At 44.7% G+C, this 18393-nt stretch overlaps 1 protein-coding gene across 2 annotated transcripts in view; it reads right to left on the bottom strand.

Annotated features, from left to right (window-relative positions):
* The window catches only part of tmem198aa (transmembrane protein 198aa), a 34753-nt gene that overhangs the window by 14990 nt on the left and 1370 nt on the right, over nucleotides 1-18393 (bottom strand). The window contains exons 1-2 of one of the 2 annotated variants that reach the window (XM_086145970.1): nucleotides 11441-11579; nucleotides 2766-3020 (exon numbers count right to left, since the gene is read on the bottom strand). In XM_086145970.1, coding sequence (XP_086002096.1) covers nucleotides 2766-2904 — 139 coding nt within the window. In that variant the 5' untranslated portion in view covers nucleotides 2905-3020; nucleotides 11441-11579. Of the gene's footprint in view, nucleotides 1-2765; nucleotides 3021-11440; nucleotides 11580-18393 lie in introns of those variants that run through there. The other variant, XM_086145969.1, reaches the window with a different exon arrangement.

The raw sequence follows: 18393 nt of genomic DNA, 5'->3' as shown, positions 1-18393 counted from the left end.
GGAAGCCATCATGAATTCCTTCCAAAGCTCCTCCATATCCTAGCATCCATCAGTGAATAGGCCGATGAAATATATGCGTGTGTGTGCGTCCTCTCCTCCTAAACCAATCCTTTTCTTGCATATTGTGCACTCCTCCTTTCTCCTCTTAAACTCCCGCATTGTCCTAGCGCTTCCCTCATTTGCTTTTCTTCTTAGCACTCTTTTGTTCCTCGCCGCCATCCTTATTTATCCTCCAGCCATCAAACCCTCCATCCCATCTGTTCATGTCAGCTTATGCAGCTCTCATCTCTATCCTCTCCTCATTTCCCTCCATCCATCACGTTATTACAACGCCGTTTATTATTTCTTTGGAATTCTTGGACCAAATGAAGCCTCTGTGGTGGCAAAAGGGGCCAAAAGCAATTTTCTTTTTGACATAACAGTACATATTCGTGGCAAAATACAGGACATTAATTGGGATTAATTATGTAGCATTCCCTTATTCGATGGGATTGTTTAAGTATTTCCATCCATAGCGATAAAGTATTTAGAGCAGATTTTTATATCATACGTTTTTGCTGCATGAATTGTTACTATCATATTACAAAACTACATTTAATAGCTGTCGTGTGCCTGGATAAAAAAAAAAAAAAAAAGAAAACATTGATGCTTTGTTACCAATCAGAATTCATCTGATTTCAATGTTTGACACAAGAAAAAGGCAAGTTTGTTTGACGAATGAATCGTTAAAATCTCATTTACGTTCCTACTTCCCTTCCATCACCATGCAGCTGCTGAAGTGTTTTGACGTGATGATTCCCGAAGGCGCTTCGAAGTTTTCATCAGCTGAATAAATCTGTAGCGCCTCCCGTAATCCCCGATCTTATAGCACGGAATTGGCGATTTTTCCGACGCGGACTTGGATATTTTGTTTCTGAACGTGAGCCCCTGGATATAGTCAGGTGTTGACCGGCGACGCTTCGCTAGCTTGTGTTAGCAATGCTAAGCGCACAAGTTCAAAGTTAGCATTAGCGACCCGCGTGCTAGCTCCAATATATATAGCGTCACGGGTACTGACGGAGGTCGGAGGTGCTCGTGTGAAACCACTTTCTGAATTAATTGCAAAGAAAAGCGTGTTCGTTTAAACTTCCATCTAGAATTTCTTCTTTTTTAATGTTGTTGCTGTCGCGTAATGTGTCCCCCTGGAACGAGCTCCCGGAGAAAGGTCTGCGGTTCAAAACAAGTTGTGATCCAAATGCATTACTTTTCTTTAATTCATCAAAATGAATGCTTTAAAGGTCCCGTTTCTAGCTAATCGTGATGTTAACTTCCATTCCAAAATGTCTACATTTTAAGCTCCATCGGATCGGAAGACGAAACTCACTCTCTCTGATTAGATTATTTGAAAAGCTATTGTAAGTGAAACAGCCGGGCGTGAAACTTCCTCCCTAATTGTTTAGTGATTCCTTTCCGTGTTCCAAGTGCATTGGATCCAAGCTTTTTCACTCATTATGCATCGAAGGCGGCCACCGTGTCAAAAAAATAAATCTAAAACTTAGGGACTTAGTGTCTTATTGGACACATGCACTGGGAATTCATACATTCTAATCAGAGCCGGCCCATTTATTATTTAAAGTAATTTAGAGTAAAAAACACCTTCCTCTCTCCAGCTTCCAGTGCTGCTGCATGGTTCAGTCTCGAGCAGCAGACCTGAGCATTTTACGGCCCGTCAAACTATTTTCATTGAAGTATTTTCAACCAATATTGAATTTAGAAACTCCTTATTTTGTTCCTTTTGTTTTGTTAATGGCGGGACATTTAAATATATACAAATATATATACACACATATACTACATATATATGTATACACATATATATATATGTACACATACACACACGCATATATATATATATACACACACTCACACGTATATTTATATATATATATATACATACATACATACATACATATATATATACACATCTACATCTACATATATATGTAGACATATCTACACATATATACATATTTCTTCCCTCAGCCGCAGGGAATCTTCAATCTTTGTAGTTACTGCTAACAGTTAAGACAATTCATATTTCATTATATTTCTTATTCATGACTGTTATGTTGTTTACTTGAAACTCTGGCACAACAATTTCCTTCGGGATTAATAAAGTTGTTCTCATCTCATTTCTCATCTCATCATATACACACACACACACACATATATATATATATATACATATATATATATACACACACACACACACACATACACATATATATATGTAATTTTGAAGTTGAAATAAATGCCAAAAAATAATAATTTAATTGCAATTTTCATTTTGTTCAATTTTCATGATACCTAGTTGACCCGTGCAGAAAAATGAAATAAGAAATGTGTCCCGTCAGCCAAAATAATTGGCCACCCCAGATGTAGAGTGTTTAAAGAGAGATCACTAGATCGCAGGAGATCACATTGCAGGCGGTTCCTTGACCCGCCTGACGGTGTTTCTGCCAGGCTTCTGTCGACCGCGGAAACGTAACAAGCGAACAGGGGATTGGAGGCTACCATTACAACACAACAGCCAGCAGGAGCGGCCATGGTGCTCTCAACTGATGGTAATTAACACTTTTCAGGTGGCAGTGACAGCCACGCGCCTCCTCGCTATATTATTAACCTCATATCTACAAACCGGCTTGAAACGTACAATAACAGAACATCGAATAACACGTTTGCGCCACCCAACGCTGACGTCCGTGAGCTTCTGCTTCTTTACTTACCGAAGAAGCAGTAGATTATTCCGAAGAGGCAGCTCATGGAGCAGACCACGGAGGGCACGATCTCGTATCTCCTCTCGATCTCCTGGTCGCAACTCAGCCCCATCTCAGCCAAATCCAGCAGCTGGCTTGTGGAGGCCATGTTTGCAGGGGTGAGCTGGCTGCCACTTCAGGGGAGAGACAAGGTCTTGGGCGGGGAGGCGGTGCTGTGAATCACCGGCCCTCACCCATTAAGTTGTGAGTATCTGCGAAAAGGTGCTGGAGAAAGAAAGAAAGAAAGATGATGGAAGGAGATGGGTGAAGGGAAAAAGAGTGGGGGGAAAAAATGAGAGGGAGGAGAGAATCGTTATTGATTTCACATTTTAAGTGCTCGGCAGTGAGTGCTGACGGTGCAGCAAGAGTTCTGTGTAATTTTGACGGCAGAAAAATCTCCCACGCCACGAAAAGGCCAAATAAAAAAATAATTAAAAAAAAAACAATTAAAGACAGAAATATAATAGCAATCAACAACCGGGGTGTAAAAGTTAAGAAATTGAAAAGAAAAAAAAAAAAGTTATGAAAAAAAAACTGAAATTTGGAAATATTCAAAACAGCAGCAGAAAATCGTCAGGGTACATAATGGTTGCCATGGAGAGACCAACTGGAATTGCATATATTTGCATGCTGTTTGGAATCTGTGGAGAAGCAAAGCTGTTCGTGAGCTTCGGACTTCAGCCTCAAAAGATAACGTCGCTTCGATTTAAAGGAGATAATTGATCCGACGCCTGCAGAGATAACTTCTATGGACATCTGGGATCTTCTATTCTCCAAATACAATTTTTAGAATTGCCCTTATTAGCAACCATCATCAAATTTCCTCTCTGCTAAGCGCATTATAGCCTTAGAAATATTTATCGACAGGTTAAAAATACAACCGGACAATTAGTGTCCACTTATATATACATGTGGCGGAAGACTAGAAAAGCTTTATGGTCATGGCAAAGTGCAATACAACATCAGAAAGGTGCTTCTCCAGTCTTGGTTTCTAAATAGACATGATTGAAATGCACAGCCAATGCATCAAGTGCTAAAGGCACAGTTGAAGAATTGTCCAGAGTCAAATGTTTTCCCGGAATATTGCACGTTGTATATACACCGCGTGTATACATACATCACCTCGATGCCCGACTACGTCGAGATGAAAAAGAGAGCTTTTGAATATCACGGTGCTCATTTTCCTCGGCATCAGCCGCGCCCGGTGGTAATGGCCGAGTTACAATTCGGGAACATGACTCCCGCCCCTGCCTCTCCCGGTCACAGTCGACACAGTTAATGCATGTAAATCAAGCGCCCTCTGGAGCAGCAGCCGTGTCCTCCTGGCTCCTCGTCCCCGGTGACGGGCAGACACTACATGTTTGTGCAGAAGGGAAGCTTTCTTCTGGTTTGGAAGGGCTGAACTTTAGGATCAACCTCAGTAAATGCATCCATGTGCATCCACACACACACACAGGTTGCTTCTGGCACATTTGTCATTTCTTACCGATCATAGAATTCCTGAACCACAGCATTAGAAATCCTTTCACCACCAGAGCCTCTGAGTTGAGATGCAAAGCGTTTTCTTTATTGTTATATTCGCTACTATGCTCGAGAAATAACAGACCTTGACTTTTTGAGGCCTTTGTCTGATCAAAATGTGCCTGAGGTGTTCCACTAGCTGCTTTCACTTTCGCCATAAGTTCACAAAAGTGATGAAACTCGGCCGGCCTTCCTTCTGTGAAATCACGCACTCTGAGGTTTTACAGAGTTCGACTCTTTGCTTCTCCAGGAAACCCCCAAATTCCATTTGAGACACAAATGAAGACCAAATACGATAAAAATTCCTTCAAGTGCAAGGATTAAAAACTATTGCGAGTCGTTCACAGCCGTTCTGATGACGCCTACGACTGCGAGGAGCCCCGACGGAGTGCGTTTCCCCGACGTGGGTTCATCGACGAGACGTTTAAGATAAAGCATCTTGAACAAAAAAAAAAAAAAAAAAAACAACTCTTACTTCACTTAGGATAACCATGTGTGACGTGTTTTACAGACCAGAACGAAGGAGCTAAAATGTTGCACTTGCAGCAAGCTGTAGATTAAAACTGTATTGATATATCATTAGCTTTAATTGGAATCGACTTTGCGGAGTTGAAAAGGCGTCCATTACATGATCCTAACTACAGGTCTTTCCCCGAAGCGTATCGGCCGCCGTCCAAACCTCCGGGATACAGATCATACCCTTCATGTTCGGCTTTTCTATTGGAAATACGTTCACTAAATCTGCGTTTCTCTAGCAGGAAGCTACACCTGTTGTGTCGAAGCACTGATGAGCCGCTTCTTACGCTGTTGCGCGATTCAACAGGAGAAGTCGGAAACCGTGACTGTGCACACATTAGAAGGTGTTAATGTTTGCCAGGAAATTAAATCTCACCCCACCTTCATTTTCACTCTCTGATAAAATGATTTATGATATAGCTATTATTACAGGATTCATCCGTATCATGTTCTCATCATAATGATTTTTACTGTACAAGGTTACCGCGCTGACTTTGAGATGGAACCTTATTTGTTTGATTGAATTATTGATAGAAACAAACACCATCTCCTTACATCTTATCGGGAAATTCTTATTTGGATTATGACGATATAATGAAAAATGTCAATTTTTCATTAAACCCAGAACTGGTTGATAGCCTTTTATTTCCTCCTCATTGAGCTAACAGCTAAATCTGTCATACCTTCGTGTGTTTTTGACACACTCTTGTGTAATTGTTTTTCTGGTTTTCAAAATCTCTGGCTGCAAAACCTGTCACAAAAAAAAAAAAATAAAAAAAATAAATTCTTACAACCCGCTTTGTGTTCCTTAAATAAAGGGTGCTCAAGAAAATAAGAAAAAAAAAACACCACACAGGCTTAACAAAGGCTCTCAATTACACAAACAATACTACTCAACATCCCATTGCATTCAAGTATGATGATATAATTAAAAAAGAACAGGTTCCTCCAGCCACTGCATCTCTATTAAAATGAGTCCTCCAGGGGTGCCGGCACAAAATTTGCAAACACTTTGAAATCCCCGGCCAAATTCTCTTTTCAGACCCCCCTCAGGTGGGCGCCCTGTTGTTACAAATATGGAATCAAAAGCTTTAAAGTGGAATAAGATGAAATATATTAACGGCGTGGTGGAAGCCGGCCTCCCTGTGGGAGATGTCAAGAGCCCATGACTCAGAGCTAAAGGGAAGCTGATTAGCATTAATACAGGGCGGTTAAAGCCAGCAGTCTTCTTATGCCGCCGATGTGATAACGCACATTGATTGATGCTAAACTCCACAAGGAGAAACTAACCGAGAAAATACACAACGTAACAAGCGATTTAATTATGAAAACACGTCTTTCCTTTTCTGCAAATCCACGTCGCACAGTGAGTCAAAAAAAAAAACAAAACTAAAAAGCAAGTCTTAAGCGGGAAGATGACTGCACACAGGAGTTCAGCGACTCTGCAGACGCCCTGCACTCAAACAAAGATTCATCAGAGGTTCCCACACTGGAACAGATGCGGTGAGGAGGTGCGGAGATGATTTAACCCCTATCCGCTGAGGAGGTCTTTCTCTTGAGAGCGAAAAAAAAAGCCACTCTGAGTCAGGATGAACCTGAAAGGCTTCTGCAGACACCCAGGATGTTCACCTCCCGCAGGAACGTGGAAGAAATCCACAAGACACGGCAGCGCGTTCCTTAATCCAGCGTATAAATACTGTATTAGAGTAGATTTGTATATCGATTATTCACAGGAATGCAAAGTAATCCACACCTCACAGCTTTAATTACTTCCTGTGTAAAGGGTTTGGTGGATCAAAACAATAAGGCTTGTACTGTTTGTTTATCATTTTTTGAGGATATTTATTTGTTCTGACCATTACAAATTGGATTATATTTGTATATGAAAATATTCTATTATATATATATTTTTAATACATGGATATAGATTTGGTTTTAGCCGTCTACCATCTGTCGTGCACTTCTTGTTCAGGTGCAAAATTTAGTCCAGTACATTAAGTTTATGAGTAAAAAGAAAAATAAACAAGCATTTTCTGCTCCTTTGGGGAAAAATAACATTTTATTTAAGCACCGTTCTCGGGATTCAAGATACCATACAGACATAAATATACACAAAATACAGATTTAAAAGAAACAGAGAACAATAGAAACAATAAAAGTGGAGAAAAAAAAAAAATGAAATGTGGAATGTGAGGTTTCTAAGCCGACATGTGTGTGAACAGAGATGTTGTGCATGTATTTATGGAAAAGGGTCACGATTGCATTCATCCCTTCACACACCAACGGCACGCAAGGCGCTGACCAGACCGTCGGAAGCATCTCGAGGACAAAGGGAGAACCGAGAATCAAACCTCCAACCCCGGGACAGTTTAAACAGAATCCCCTTTAAATCCAGTTTTGTTAGCATTGCGCTACATGTCAAAATAAGTATTCAAAAGAACGCCGCCGGGAAATAAATGGCGGGCAAAGCATCCGTCGCGCTCTGGTCTCGAGCGCGGCACCGCTTATTTTCACGACGGCTTCATCAAATAGATTATAGCAGCCATCCTCGGTTAACACACCGTGACTCTTCCTGCTGAATGCCAATTTTAAATGCGTGAAGGTTCTCTCCTTCCCCCCCCCTTTATTTTTTTCTCTTTGCCAATTTACATCGTGCTGACCTGAGACCGTCCACGCACACGCACAAACAGAGATTACATGATTAGAAAATAGCCCACCCATAAGGTCAGAGCAAGGAAGATGAAAAAGCAGCGTATTATGCAACGATGTCACATCCTGTCTGTTGCCATAACAACCAGCACCAGGGAAAAAAAAAGGATCCTGCGAATGGCAAGGGAGGCTTGTCTCTAAGGGAATGTACATATTAAGAGCCAATCCGTGATGGTTTCTCCGGGGCAGCAAATGCTCCTGACCTCTGATCCGTCTCCGCTATGCCATAACATGCCAGGGGAAACACACACACACACACACACACACACACACACACACACACACCTCTCTTTGCATTACAATGACTCAACAATGGCCTAAAATAGACAGATTCGCGTGGAGATTTTGTTTAATGTGGCCGATTTTGATCAAGAAGGCTTGCTTATCGCAGTGATAGTTTTGGGTCAAGATTAATAACGCCAAGAAATGCCAATTTCCGACTCACGTCTGTGGTTTCTGAAGAGATAACAGCTCGGTGATATCTGAAATCAGAAACCAACTCTCTCTCCTCGCTGAGGTTTTCTTTGTCCACCTAAAAAGCGCCGCAGCCTTCGAAGCACCACGTTGCATCAGGTATCATCCATTGGATTTTTTATTTGTCAATAACTTTTGGCCCGTCCGTCCAATCGGAGAGGAGAAACGGGAAAAAAGACCGACCGCCGCATCCTTAATGTACGAGTGCTGCAGCAGAGGCCGTTGACCTGCGTATTTGGTAGCTGCGAATGTTGGCGGATGACATTGTGATCTGTAGTGAGAGCAGACAACAGGTAGAGGAACATCTAGAGAGGTGGAGGTATGATCTGGAAAGGAGAGGAATGAAGGGTAATTGCAGCAAGACAGAATATATGTGTGTGAATGAGAGGAACTCGGGTGGAACGGTGAGGCTACAGGGAGTGGAGATCAAGAAGCTGGAGGATTTCAGGTTCTTAGGGTCAACAGTCCAGAGCGTAGGAGAGTGTGGAAAAGAGGTGAAGAGACGGTCCAAGCAGGTTGGAATGGGTGGAGAAAAGTGTCAGGGGTACCAAGAGATAGAAGAACATCAGCCAGAAGGAAAGGAAAGGTGTACAAGACAGTGGTGAGACCAGCGATGATGTTTGGACTAGAAACTGTTCCAATGACCAAAAGACAGCAGGCAGAACTAGAGGTTGCAGAGATGAAGATGTCGAGGTTCTCTTTGGGAGTGACCAGGATGGAGAGGATCAGGAATGAGTCCATCAGAGGAACAGCACATGTTAGATGTTTTGGAGAGAAGGTCAGAGAAGCCAGACGGAGATGGTTGGGTCATGGACAGAGGAGGGATGGTGAATATATTGGTAGACGGATGCTGGAATTGGAGCTGCCAGGCAAGAGGTCTGGAGGAAGACCAAAGAGAAGATTTATGGACGTCGTGAGAGAAGATATGAAGGTAGTTGGTGGAGAAAGTGGACTCGCTGTGGCGACACCTGAAGGGAAAAGCCGAAAGAAGATTTGGTAGCTGCGAACCTGGATGCAGCAGATTGAGGGCTGCAGTCCGGAGAACTGTGTGACGGAGGCGTGGCTTTCAGTCACTTGAATACTTGGGAAATCCGGGCGACACGACGAGGTCCCGGAAACCAAAATCGTGAGGCTGCTGTGTCTCTGTGTATGCAGAAGCCTCCCCTGCATTATAATTAATGACTCTACGGATCCATAACGCCAGTTGGAACAGCGTTGAGCTGCTCAGACCCAATTATGTTTTATTTCCCCTTTCACGGAGCCGAGTCTGCGTCTGAACAAATTTCACAGACTTAATGGACACAATGGGCCCGGAGGAGATAATCATTGACTTTCATGAAACTTGTGTCGGATAAGAAGCGCTGATTACTGATCTTAAAATAAATCATTTGCACTTGAAGAGCAAAATGTGGAGCAGACTCTCCGATGCGACGCGAGCCCATTTCCGTACGTGTCAGATGCCGACTTTCTGGAGCAGCCGAGACCATCGCGGGATTATAGAACTGCGCTCAACCTCAAAACATGTGGGGCGGGGAGACATCGCAACTTGAATTCATATCGTCGCTGCTGGGGGAAAAAAAAAAAAAAAAGGTTGCTCCTCGGTGCAAAAATTCGTTTCCCTTTCCAGCCCCGGCTGAAATTAAAAAAAATTCCCATTACGGTGGTGTGCCGTGCTTGAGCTGTGATAAAGCGAGCGCTGAAATAATAAGCGTGCACGATGGCGTTACCTCGCTGCGTTGTTTCTCTGAATTTACCTCAGATAATGAAATACGCGGAGACAGATTTCCTCTCTTTTCCGCTGCGTGCTACTGCACCCTGACTTTCCCTCCGCTGATCAACAGACACCAGTAAATCACAGAACGTCCCGTCTGTTGCAAATCACAGCTGATGATAAGCTCAGCCGCATCCTCGCCTGCATGCTTGTGTCAGGCCAATAACAGCGGGTTACATATCAAAATCCCTGACAGTTTAATAACCTGGCTGTGTTACGCTCTCCATCGGACGTCCCTCTGTTCCCTTCCTATTCGGATCGGTAGTCAGTAGATTATAGTGCAGATTGCTGACCCTCTGGTAATCTTTTTTTACGACTCACCGCAACCCGGGTTTGGTTCCTCGCAAAGCTTTGACTTCTCTCGCCCAATAATATTTATTTTTGCATCCGGCTGAGGTAGTATATCATGTATAATTGGCATTGAAAATCCCACATATCTTCTAAAAATCTTCCCACTTGCTTTTTTTCCTTGATAGTTCACGAATATCCTGACGTTTCTTCCTGGAAATCCCAGCTAATTAGCCGAACCCACCGGACGTACTCGCGTCCTGCGTGTCACACAATTTATTGAATTTCGGATATATGACGACCTCCTGCACATTGTGACGCTCACTTTTTTCCACATCACCAACCAGCCTTAGAGTAATTTACATTTATGCCAAATACTTGTTGCAAAAATATCTGAACATTTGCAAAGTACACACACACACACACACACACATATATATATAGATATATATGTACTGCTCAAAAAAATAAAGGGAACACTTGAACAACACAATGTAACTCCAAGTCAATCACACTTGTGTGAAATCATAGTGTCCACTCAGGAAGCAACACAGATTCATTTGGACTTGTTTTAAGGACATTACATCAAAGTTGGATCAGCCTGGAGTTTGTTTTTACACTTTAATTTTGAGTGTGATTCCTAATCCAGACCTCCATGGGTTGATACAATTGATTTCCATGGATCATTTTTGTGTGATTTTGTTGTCAGCACATTCAACTGTGTAAAGAGCAAAGTATTTCATAAGAATATTTCATTCATTTAGATCTAGGATGTGTTTTTTAAGTGTTCCCTTTATTTTTTTTTGAGCAGTGTATATATATAAAAGACTGGAGGAAGAGCTGGAGGCTGCAGAGATGAAGATATTGAGGTTTTCTTTGGGACTGATGAGGACAGATAGGGCCGGAAATGAGTCCATCAGAGGGACAGCATGTGGTAGATGTTTTGGAGAGAAGGTCAGAGATGCCAGACTGAGATGGTTGGGAGGAGGGAGAGTGAATATAACGATAGAAAGGCTCTGGGGTCGGAACTGCCGGGCAGGAAGTCCAGAAGAAGAAGATTTATGGATGGAGTGACATGAAGTTAGCTGGTGTGAGAGAGGAGAACACAGAGAATAGATGGGAAGAAGATATGCTTGGACCTTCTGAACATCGCGATGTTCCTTTTTTTCCCCCTCATCACCCACCAACATCAGAGCTAAACAGTAAATACATGTTACAAAATAAACAAACATTTGCAATAGATAGATAGATAGATAGATAGACTGTGAACCTAAATGCAGGACTCAATGCTGGTGTTCATCTTAGCCATAAACGATAAAACGCAATTGTACGTGGAAATCAAAAAAAATTAAAAAAAAAAACAGACCTGACTGACACGAAGCCGGGACGTAGAAACGGCACGAAACCGAAGCGACATCTGCACGCCGGTGGAGACACCAGGTGGAGACGATCAAGGAGGGACGAGGAGGGAGGCAGCTGCTGATAATTAACAGAACCAACGTCCACCACACCCTTATCTTCTCTTCCTCCAACCTGCTGACGGATAAATTGCATTTTATAATCTTTTATTACGTGCAAAACTGACGGTAAAGATGAAATGGAGCCTTTGAAAGAGTCTGTGTGCATCTCTAGGTGTGTGTGTGTGTGTGTGTGTGTGTCGGCATGAATATTTCAGAGGCCCCTCGCTGAGTGGCGGCGACGGAGCATCAGCCGGAGTGGAGATACGTTGCTTAAAAGCGAGTCGGATAGAAAGAAAGAGGAAGAATGAAAGAGAATAAAACAGTGAGGAAGAAGGATTATCGGTACGTGGATTCATTTGACGTCTTCGAGCGAAGAGAAGGCTTCTTCGACGTGATCAGAAGGCCTCGGCAGGTGAGGAAAACACAGCCGTTAACATCATCGGGTCGGAAATAAATAAAATAAGAAGAAAGGGGAGCCGAAAGGAGGAATTATCAGAAGTTGCTTCCGCGGAAACGGGGTGTGACTTGACTGAAATCAAAAAGGCATTATGGATTTTCTTTTTCCCCTCGCGGCGACTCGAGGTCAGTTTGCCGGTAACGGCACCGTCCTCGACAAAAAGACACACTAAAGTGGGTTTTACTTCCCGGAGAAAAGAATCCGCTAATGGAGGGATGAGCTACGAGTCTTGGTACGATAATAAACCCAAGGCCGTGTAAAAGTCACCCAACTTATGTTTTCCGATTCGGCAATAAATACGAGAAACAGCTGCGAGAGCTTAAAAGGGTTTTTATGAATGTATGAATGAATGTTTCCCGAAGCAACAGCGTTATGTTTTCAGGTAAACCCTCTCCATAGCGCTAAAGCTATTACGGAGATATCCAGCGCGCCCCGATGATGAGGTTAATGGGCTGGAAGTGATCACGCCGCCGCCGCCGCCGCCGCCGCCGCCGACCGGCCGCCAGAGCAAACTGTGAATAATGACTCGGAGCGGTGCGGTGCGGCTGCCGTACCGACGTGCAGCGTTTATGTAACACAAACAAACCCGCGGTGGATTCGAGGACTTGGGACTGTATTGTCTGCGCTTGAGCTGCAAGTCCAACAAGTGGTTTCTCACATTGATATGACGGGATGTTTTAAAAAAATGTAAGATAAGATAAGAACAACTTTATTAATCCCGAAGGAAATTGTTGTGCCAGAGTTACAGAAAATATAACAGTAACAAATAATAAAAAGAAAAAGGCAGAATTAGAAATAAAAATAAACTATGAAGTGTCTCAGTGAAACTATAAAGTGTCTTAGTAACAAGTGAGGTAAGGAGTGCACAATAGTATGATAAAAGGAAAAATTGTAGTGTAGCTGTTATGAAATGAAATATTGCACAGTTCTGAATTTTGCACAATCGTAAATACGATTGTTTCTGCGTAATATTTACCGGCGGCGTCTGAGCAGGCCTCGTGTGGCGTGCGGAAAAACCGGAGGCGACCCGTCGAAGGACTCCATCATGATGGCGAGTTGCGGTTTAGCCAACGGACTCAAATGTTACACCGTTTATTTTTTCAGTTCTCCGGTGCAACGTTTTGCAAATGAATGAGACGCACCGGATTTTAACCAGCGGTGAAATGGAACGGCGTTGTTCTTCTGTTCGCTGTGGTGCAACAGCATGTCCCCGTTCTCATTGTTACGCCCGACGTCGACCGAGACGTGGCTTAAAATGCTGCTCCGTCTTCGTCTTTCAATAGAGGCACTGCTTTAATGAGCATGTTTGAGAGAGCCGATGTCATGATTACTAACAAGACGACTGTTTCCAAGTAGTCCATCTGTTACTGGGGAGACTAGTGTGTGTGTGTGTGTGTGTGCAGAATAGCAAAAAGAATCTTAAAGTTTGAATGTGTGATGCATGTAGTTGCAGTCACCGATTCCAGGCTGTTGTATTATATAGCATTGCGAGGACATTTAGCTCAGGGGGCGCTAACATTTATTGCTAAATAAACGTCCCGCCTGTCATTCTTTATTTCATCGTCAGCTGCGACGCGGCCCCGGGGTTCAAGTTAAAGTCTTGCCAGCGAAGGGGTATCGGTTTGATCCCCTGCCCTGGATGGCGGTCGAAGCGTCCCCCCGGCTGCCGCTTAGCTCGTGCCCAGTGGTGAATAATTAGCAGTTTGTTTTTCAGCCGCGGCTTCTATTTCACGCTCTGCTGTATTCGGTTTGCATTTTTTTTGTTCATCCTCTCTCCGGTTGAGCCTGTTTTTGTTTTGCCCTGCCTGCTGCTCTTTGTTAAAATAAAATATTCATTCGCTTGCTATTCGACCGCGCCGGGGTCCTCGTGTCTTGACACTTTACCCTCCGTCGGCGAAGCTCTTACGCGACACCGCCGCTCTCTCCACCGCTTATTCGGAATGACATCTTTACAGATATTTAAATACACTGAAACACTTCCTCCCCTGGGCGTGAAGCAGGAAGTGGATAAAACTTCCAGTGGCTCATTCAAACTGGTTCTCGGAACTCACGCGGACGTTATTATGCGTTTGCACGCTAGTCGTTTTTGTTTGTCTTTCTCGACATCGTCCCCTTTTAATTCCGGCCCCTTTCCAAGTCCCTGCCCCGTCCGCAACTGCATCGACATCTCAAGCAAACGGCAAGTGAAATAGCGACGCAAACAGCAAATAAGTGAATAACATTTACCTGAAGGTGCGTCTTATTCATCACAATGTTTTGTGAAAAAAGGGCACATATTGAACGGTGCCACATTTTTTTAAATCAGCAATACGAAGACTAAGCCACTGTCCTCATTCCAGCAGTTTCATCTGTAAAAGCTTTTCTGACTCTCAATCAAATTTGCAATTTTTTTTTTCTTTTCTATAAATTCCACATTTTCCTTCAATTCCTGCGCTTATCAATTTCATCCGGAGAAATGGACTTAAATGCTTTCAAACCGCGGTTCGGACAAAAACGGCGATCGATCATTTTTTGATTTAAACACAGATCTTAAACGTCTGCACTTCATCAGATCTTTTATCGTGATGAGAATGAAAATGAGGATCGAATGAACTGAAAACGATCCTAAACGACAAGGCCAGAATCTAAACGTTTGTGCTTTTTTTTTATCTTCAATCGTGATGGTAGCGTTTCAAAGAAGGATACAAACAAAAACCTTGTTATTGAACCCAAACGTTTCCTTCAGTAGCATCAGACGGCTCCGTCGTCGTCTCCTCAGAACGGGTTTGGCTCGTTGCGGCCGATTAACCGGAGGAACCGAGCAGCGGGCTCCCCGTCGGCGGCCGGTTTTAGCATGTTCAGCGTGAACCCGAAAGCCTCTCAGAGCTGCTGGCAGGACAATCGGACTCCTCGTCGTGTTCGAGTCCATAAACTAAACCGAGACGCCCCGGTCGAGGCGGCCTCGGTTCGGGTCATTAAGTGTAAACGCAGCGGGGCGATTTGCAAAAAAAAAAAAAAAAAAAAAAAAGGGGGGGGGGCGGGAGGACATTAGCTTTCTCCTCACACACAGAGCGGCTCCCTTTTGAGCTCCAAATCTATTGAGTCGTCCAAGTGACCTTTGGACGGCCTCCGCCTTCCACGCAAGACAAGTGTACAAGTGGCGTGAGGAGAAGAAGTGGCCGCTGCGCACGGCGGCACGCAGGTGATTGTTCACATGCAGCATGTGTGTCGTGATCAGCTTTCCGAGCACTTTCTGCGGAGTGACGTGAGACCTGTGTGTGTGTGTGTGTGTGTGTGTGCCGGTCGGTGGTCTCAGCAGTGATCCCTCTCTAAGCCTTGGCCGTTGCTTGTGGCCTGAAGGTGAGGCAACATGGGAGTAAAGAGGCTTTCATCAGATTACAGCTCATTCTCTGTCTTTCAACGTCTCTCATTTATCTGACTGCTGTTTTCCACTGCTTTGCTCTCTCTCTTCTCTCTATGTTGCTCAGCATCAGGCCTACTTTACACCACGAGTGTCAAATTTGTCTTCGATCCAAATTGGATCACCCTCCGCACCCCGACGAGCTGACGGTGCTTGTGACCGTTTGATGCCTCAGACAAAAACATACCCCGCTCTCAAACTGCTGGAGATGAATAATCCTGCTTCTTCTGATAGTCATCCGAGTAGCTTCTGTTTCAGAACCAGCGAAAGTGTGAGAGCGGTCATATTGCAGAATGTGTCACACACACACACACACAGTCACACACACTCGCCATGTCTCCTGACGGTTTCCCCCTCCCACGCTCCAAACACATGCAGGAGGTTCGTCGGAGACCTTAAATTTCCCGGACGTGCGAACGAGAGGCTAAATGTCACTAGATGGGATGTGAAAGGTTGAGCGTCTCAACACTTGGCCCTCTGAATGCAGGATAAGCAGAATAGATAATAAACGAATGAAATGTCACCTTTAAACGATCGATAATCTCCCCAAAACAGCCGTCGGGGAGTTGTAGCTAGAAGGTCGGTAGCACGAGGCCTTTCTGCACGTCTTTCCCTGGATTTGCGTAGGTTTCCCTCTTTTCTCTGGCAGACCAAAGAGCCGCGGTGGGCGAACGCGACATCGGCCGCAGTTGCAAATGAAGAGCGAGCGGTTTTACGTCTCCGTATGCGACCCCTGCGACGGACCGCCGGACCAGAACCCAGCTCTCGCCCGCCGTCAGCCGGGATGCGTAAACACTCCCGTTCACGTCGGCGTCTGAGATGAATCCACTGCTCTGCATAAATCTTGATATGCACTGATGTCACGATAAGATTCTGATTTTTTTTTTTTTCCGCCTTAAAAGAATCATGGCGGCGCGTCTCCAGGACCGGATGAAACGCCTCCGCCTTCCCTTTTGCAGAGAGGACACGGTCGTACCGCTATCGCCGGATGATAGCGAGTCACCTTTAAAATACCGTTTGCAGTTTGCAGACTTTGTCGGGCGAACCGGTTGGATTGCCGGAGGGCCAGATCAGGTTCTCGATCGAAAGCTGCTCCGGTCTCCGGCGGCGTGGAGTTCAACGTGCCGATCACCAGAGGACAGCCGGAGAGCAGGTTGGTGAGTATGATAAATAGCAGTGTGAATCAGCGTCTGCGTGTGTGTGTGTGTGTGTGTGGATAAGCCAGTGGGAAGGGCAGCATTGGTGTCTATTAATGGGATTAGGATCGACCGCTTTCTCTCCTCTCAAACCCTCGTCCTGCGTCTTCCTGTGTCTGTTTCAACTCGTCTCTTTGCGCGCCGTCAAATCACTCCGGTTTCCGGGCGAAGACGCGCCGTGTTTTTTTATCGTCAACCTCTATGACGCATTTTAATTGTAATTTCCTGTTGAATCATCGGATTAATCAGTGGTTTTATCCGTAATAAAGGCCTATCGCTGTTCATCGCCTTGCCTTCCTTTTGGACGCAATCGTTTGGAATTGTGGGAAATAACATCCGTCTTTCTGCCGAACATAGAATATAATCCCGAGTCCTGTTCGAGCCCGCTCTGACAAAAAAACCCCGCGACACGGTTTTCTTTCTTGCTTCCGAGTCTTTCTGGCTTATGTTCTCTGCACTTATGTAACGCATCAGCTCTGGCGTGCACGAGGGGGGGGGGGGGGGGCAGCAGGAGGACAGGAAACCCATGAGTTGCATCTCGTCTCTGAACGAAGGTCTTCCCCGCCGCTCGCACCTCCACCGGATCCGCATCGACGCCACTTCTTGAAAGAAGCCAACTCTTCCGTCAGTAAACCGCGCCGCGATCGGCCGAGCCGTCGCTCAAGTCACAAGTTGCACGGGAGGGATATTTTGGAGACGGACCACAAAGATATTTTTTTTCTCATGGCTGCGCAAAATCCCGGGAGCCTCTAATCCCCCCCCCCGCCACCCCCCGCTAGATGTTTCACACTTAACTCGGCCGTGGAAATGGAAAATGCCAGAAGGAGATAGAGTTTTTGACTCCCGGCCAAACTTGTCATCAACTCTGAGCCTGTAAGTTTGGCCGCGGTCCGAAGTCCGAGGACCGCTTGGCTCTCGCTTTGGATTATATAACTGACAGCAATGCAGCACCCGGGGCCTCGCTTGAAGTGGGTTTTAATGAACATTAAAGAAACCCATGTTTAAAATCCCGCTCAATGTTTATATCCTAGCGTTCCCGCGCTCTGGGTTTTCCTCGCCGTCCCGCCTCTAAAAGGCCGAGTGACCCGCGAGGCCGTATCGGAGCCGTTAGTCAAACGGGGAGAAAGGCCGTCGGAAAATCGATTCGGTGGGAAATGACATTTTCTGTTTGCGGGGAGTAAAATGTTGAAAAGCTCGTGCTCAATAACTCCTGCTGCCGTCCCCCCGCCGGGCCGCCCGCCGCCGCCGCTACTGATTAATTCCCTTTTAAACGAACCGCCAATTATTGTTTCCCCTTTCTCGGGTCATCCGGTGAGCAGACGTCGGCGCAGGGAACCAACCGGAGGAGAGGTTTGCGTTTCAGGAGCCTCCAGCTTCCGATCAGCGCCTCATCCATCCACACCCGCCACTCTGTTGTCTCACATTCACCATGGTTGCTCTCCGCCCGCTCGCATCCTGACTATTTTTGATCGTTTATTTTATTCCGCTATTGTCACTCTGGCTACGTCGTTTAGTTTTGGTTGTCTATTTTTTTTTTTTTTTTTTTTTTTAATTTCCATTCTGTTCATTCTCATCCTTGATGTTGTCGTTCTCTGTTGTCTATTTTTGCTTTTTCTTGCCTTCTAATTGTCTCTATTTATATTTATATTCATATTTATTGAGATTTATAACTGTTTCGCTGCTGTGACAAAAGAAATTCCCCTATGGGAATCAATAAAATTTGTCTTATCTCATCTTTAGTTTTGCAGCAGACAGACTCCACCAGTGTGTTGAATGTAAACATTCTCCTTTCACACACACCGGCGT

This window comes from Fistularia commersonii, chromosome 4, assembly GCF_037954325.1.
Source record: "Fistularia commersonii isolate RoL2024-O1a breed Wild chromosome 4, RoL_Fcom_v1.0, whole genome shotgun sequence".
Lineage (NCBI taxonomy): Eukaryota > Metazoa > Chordata > Actinopteri > Syngnathiformes > Fistulariidae > Fistularia > Fistularia commersonii.
Note: the sequence above shows the minus strand (reverse complement) of the source record. Positions and strands in the feature narration are given on the sequence as shown.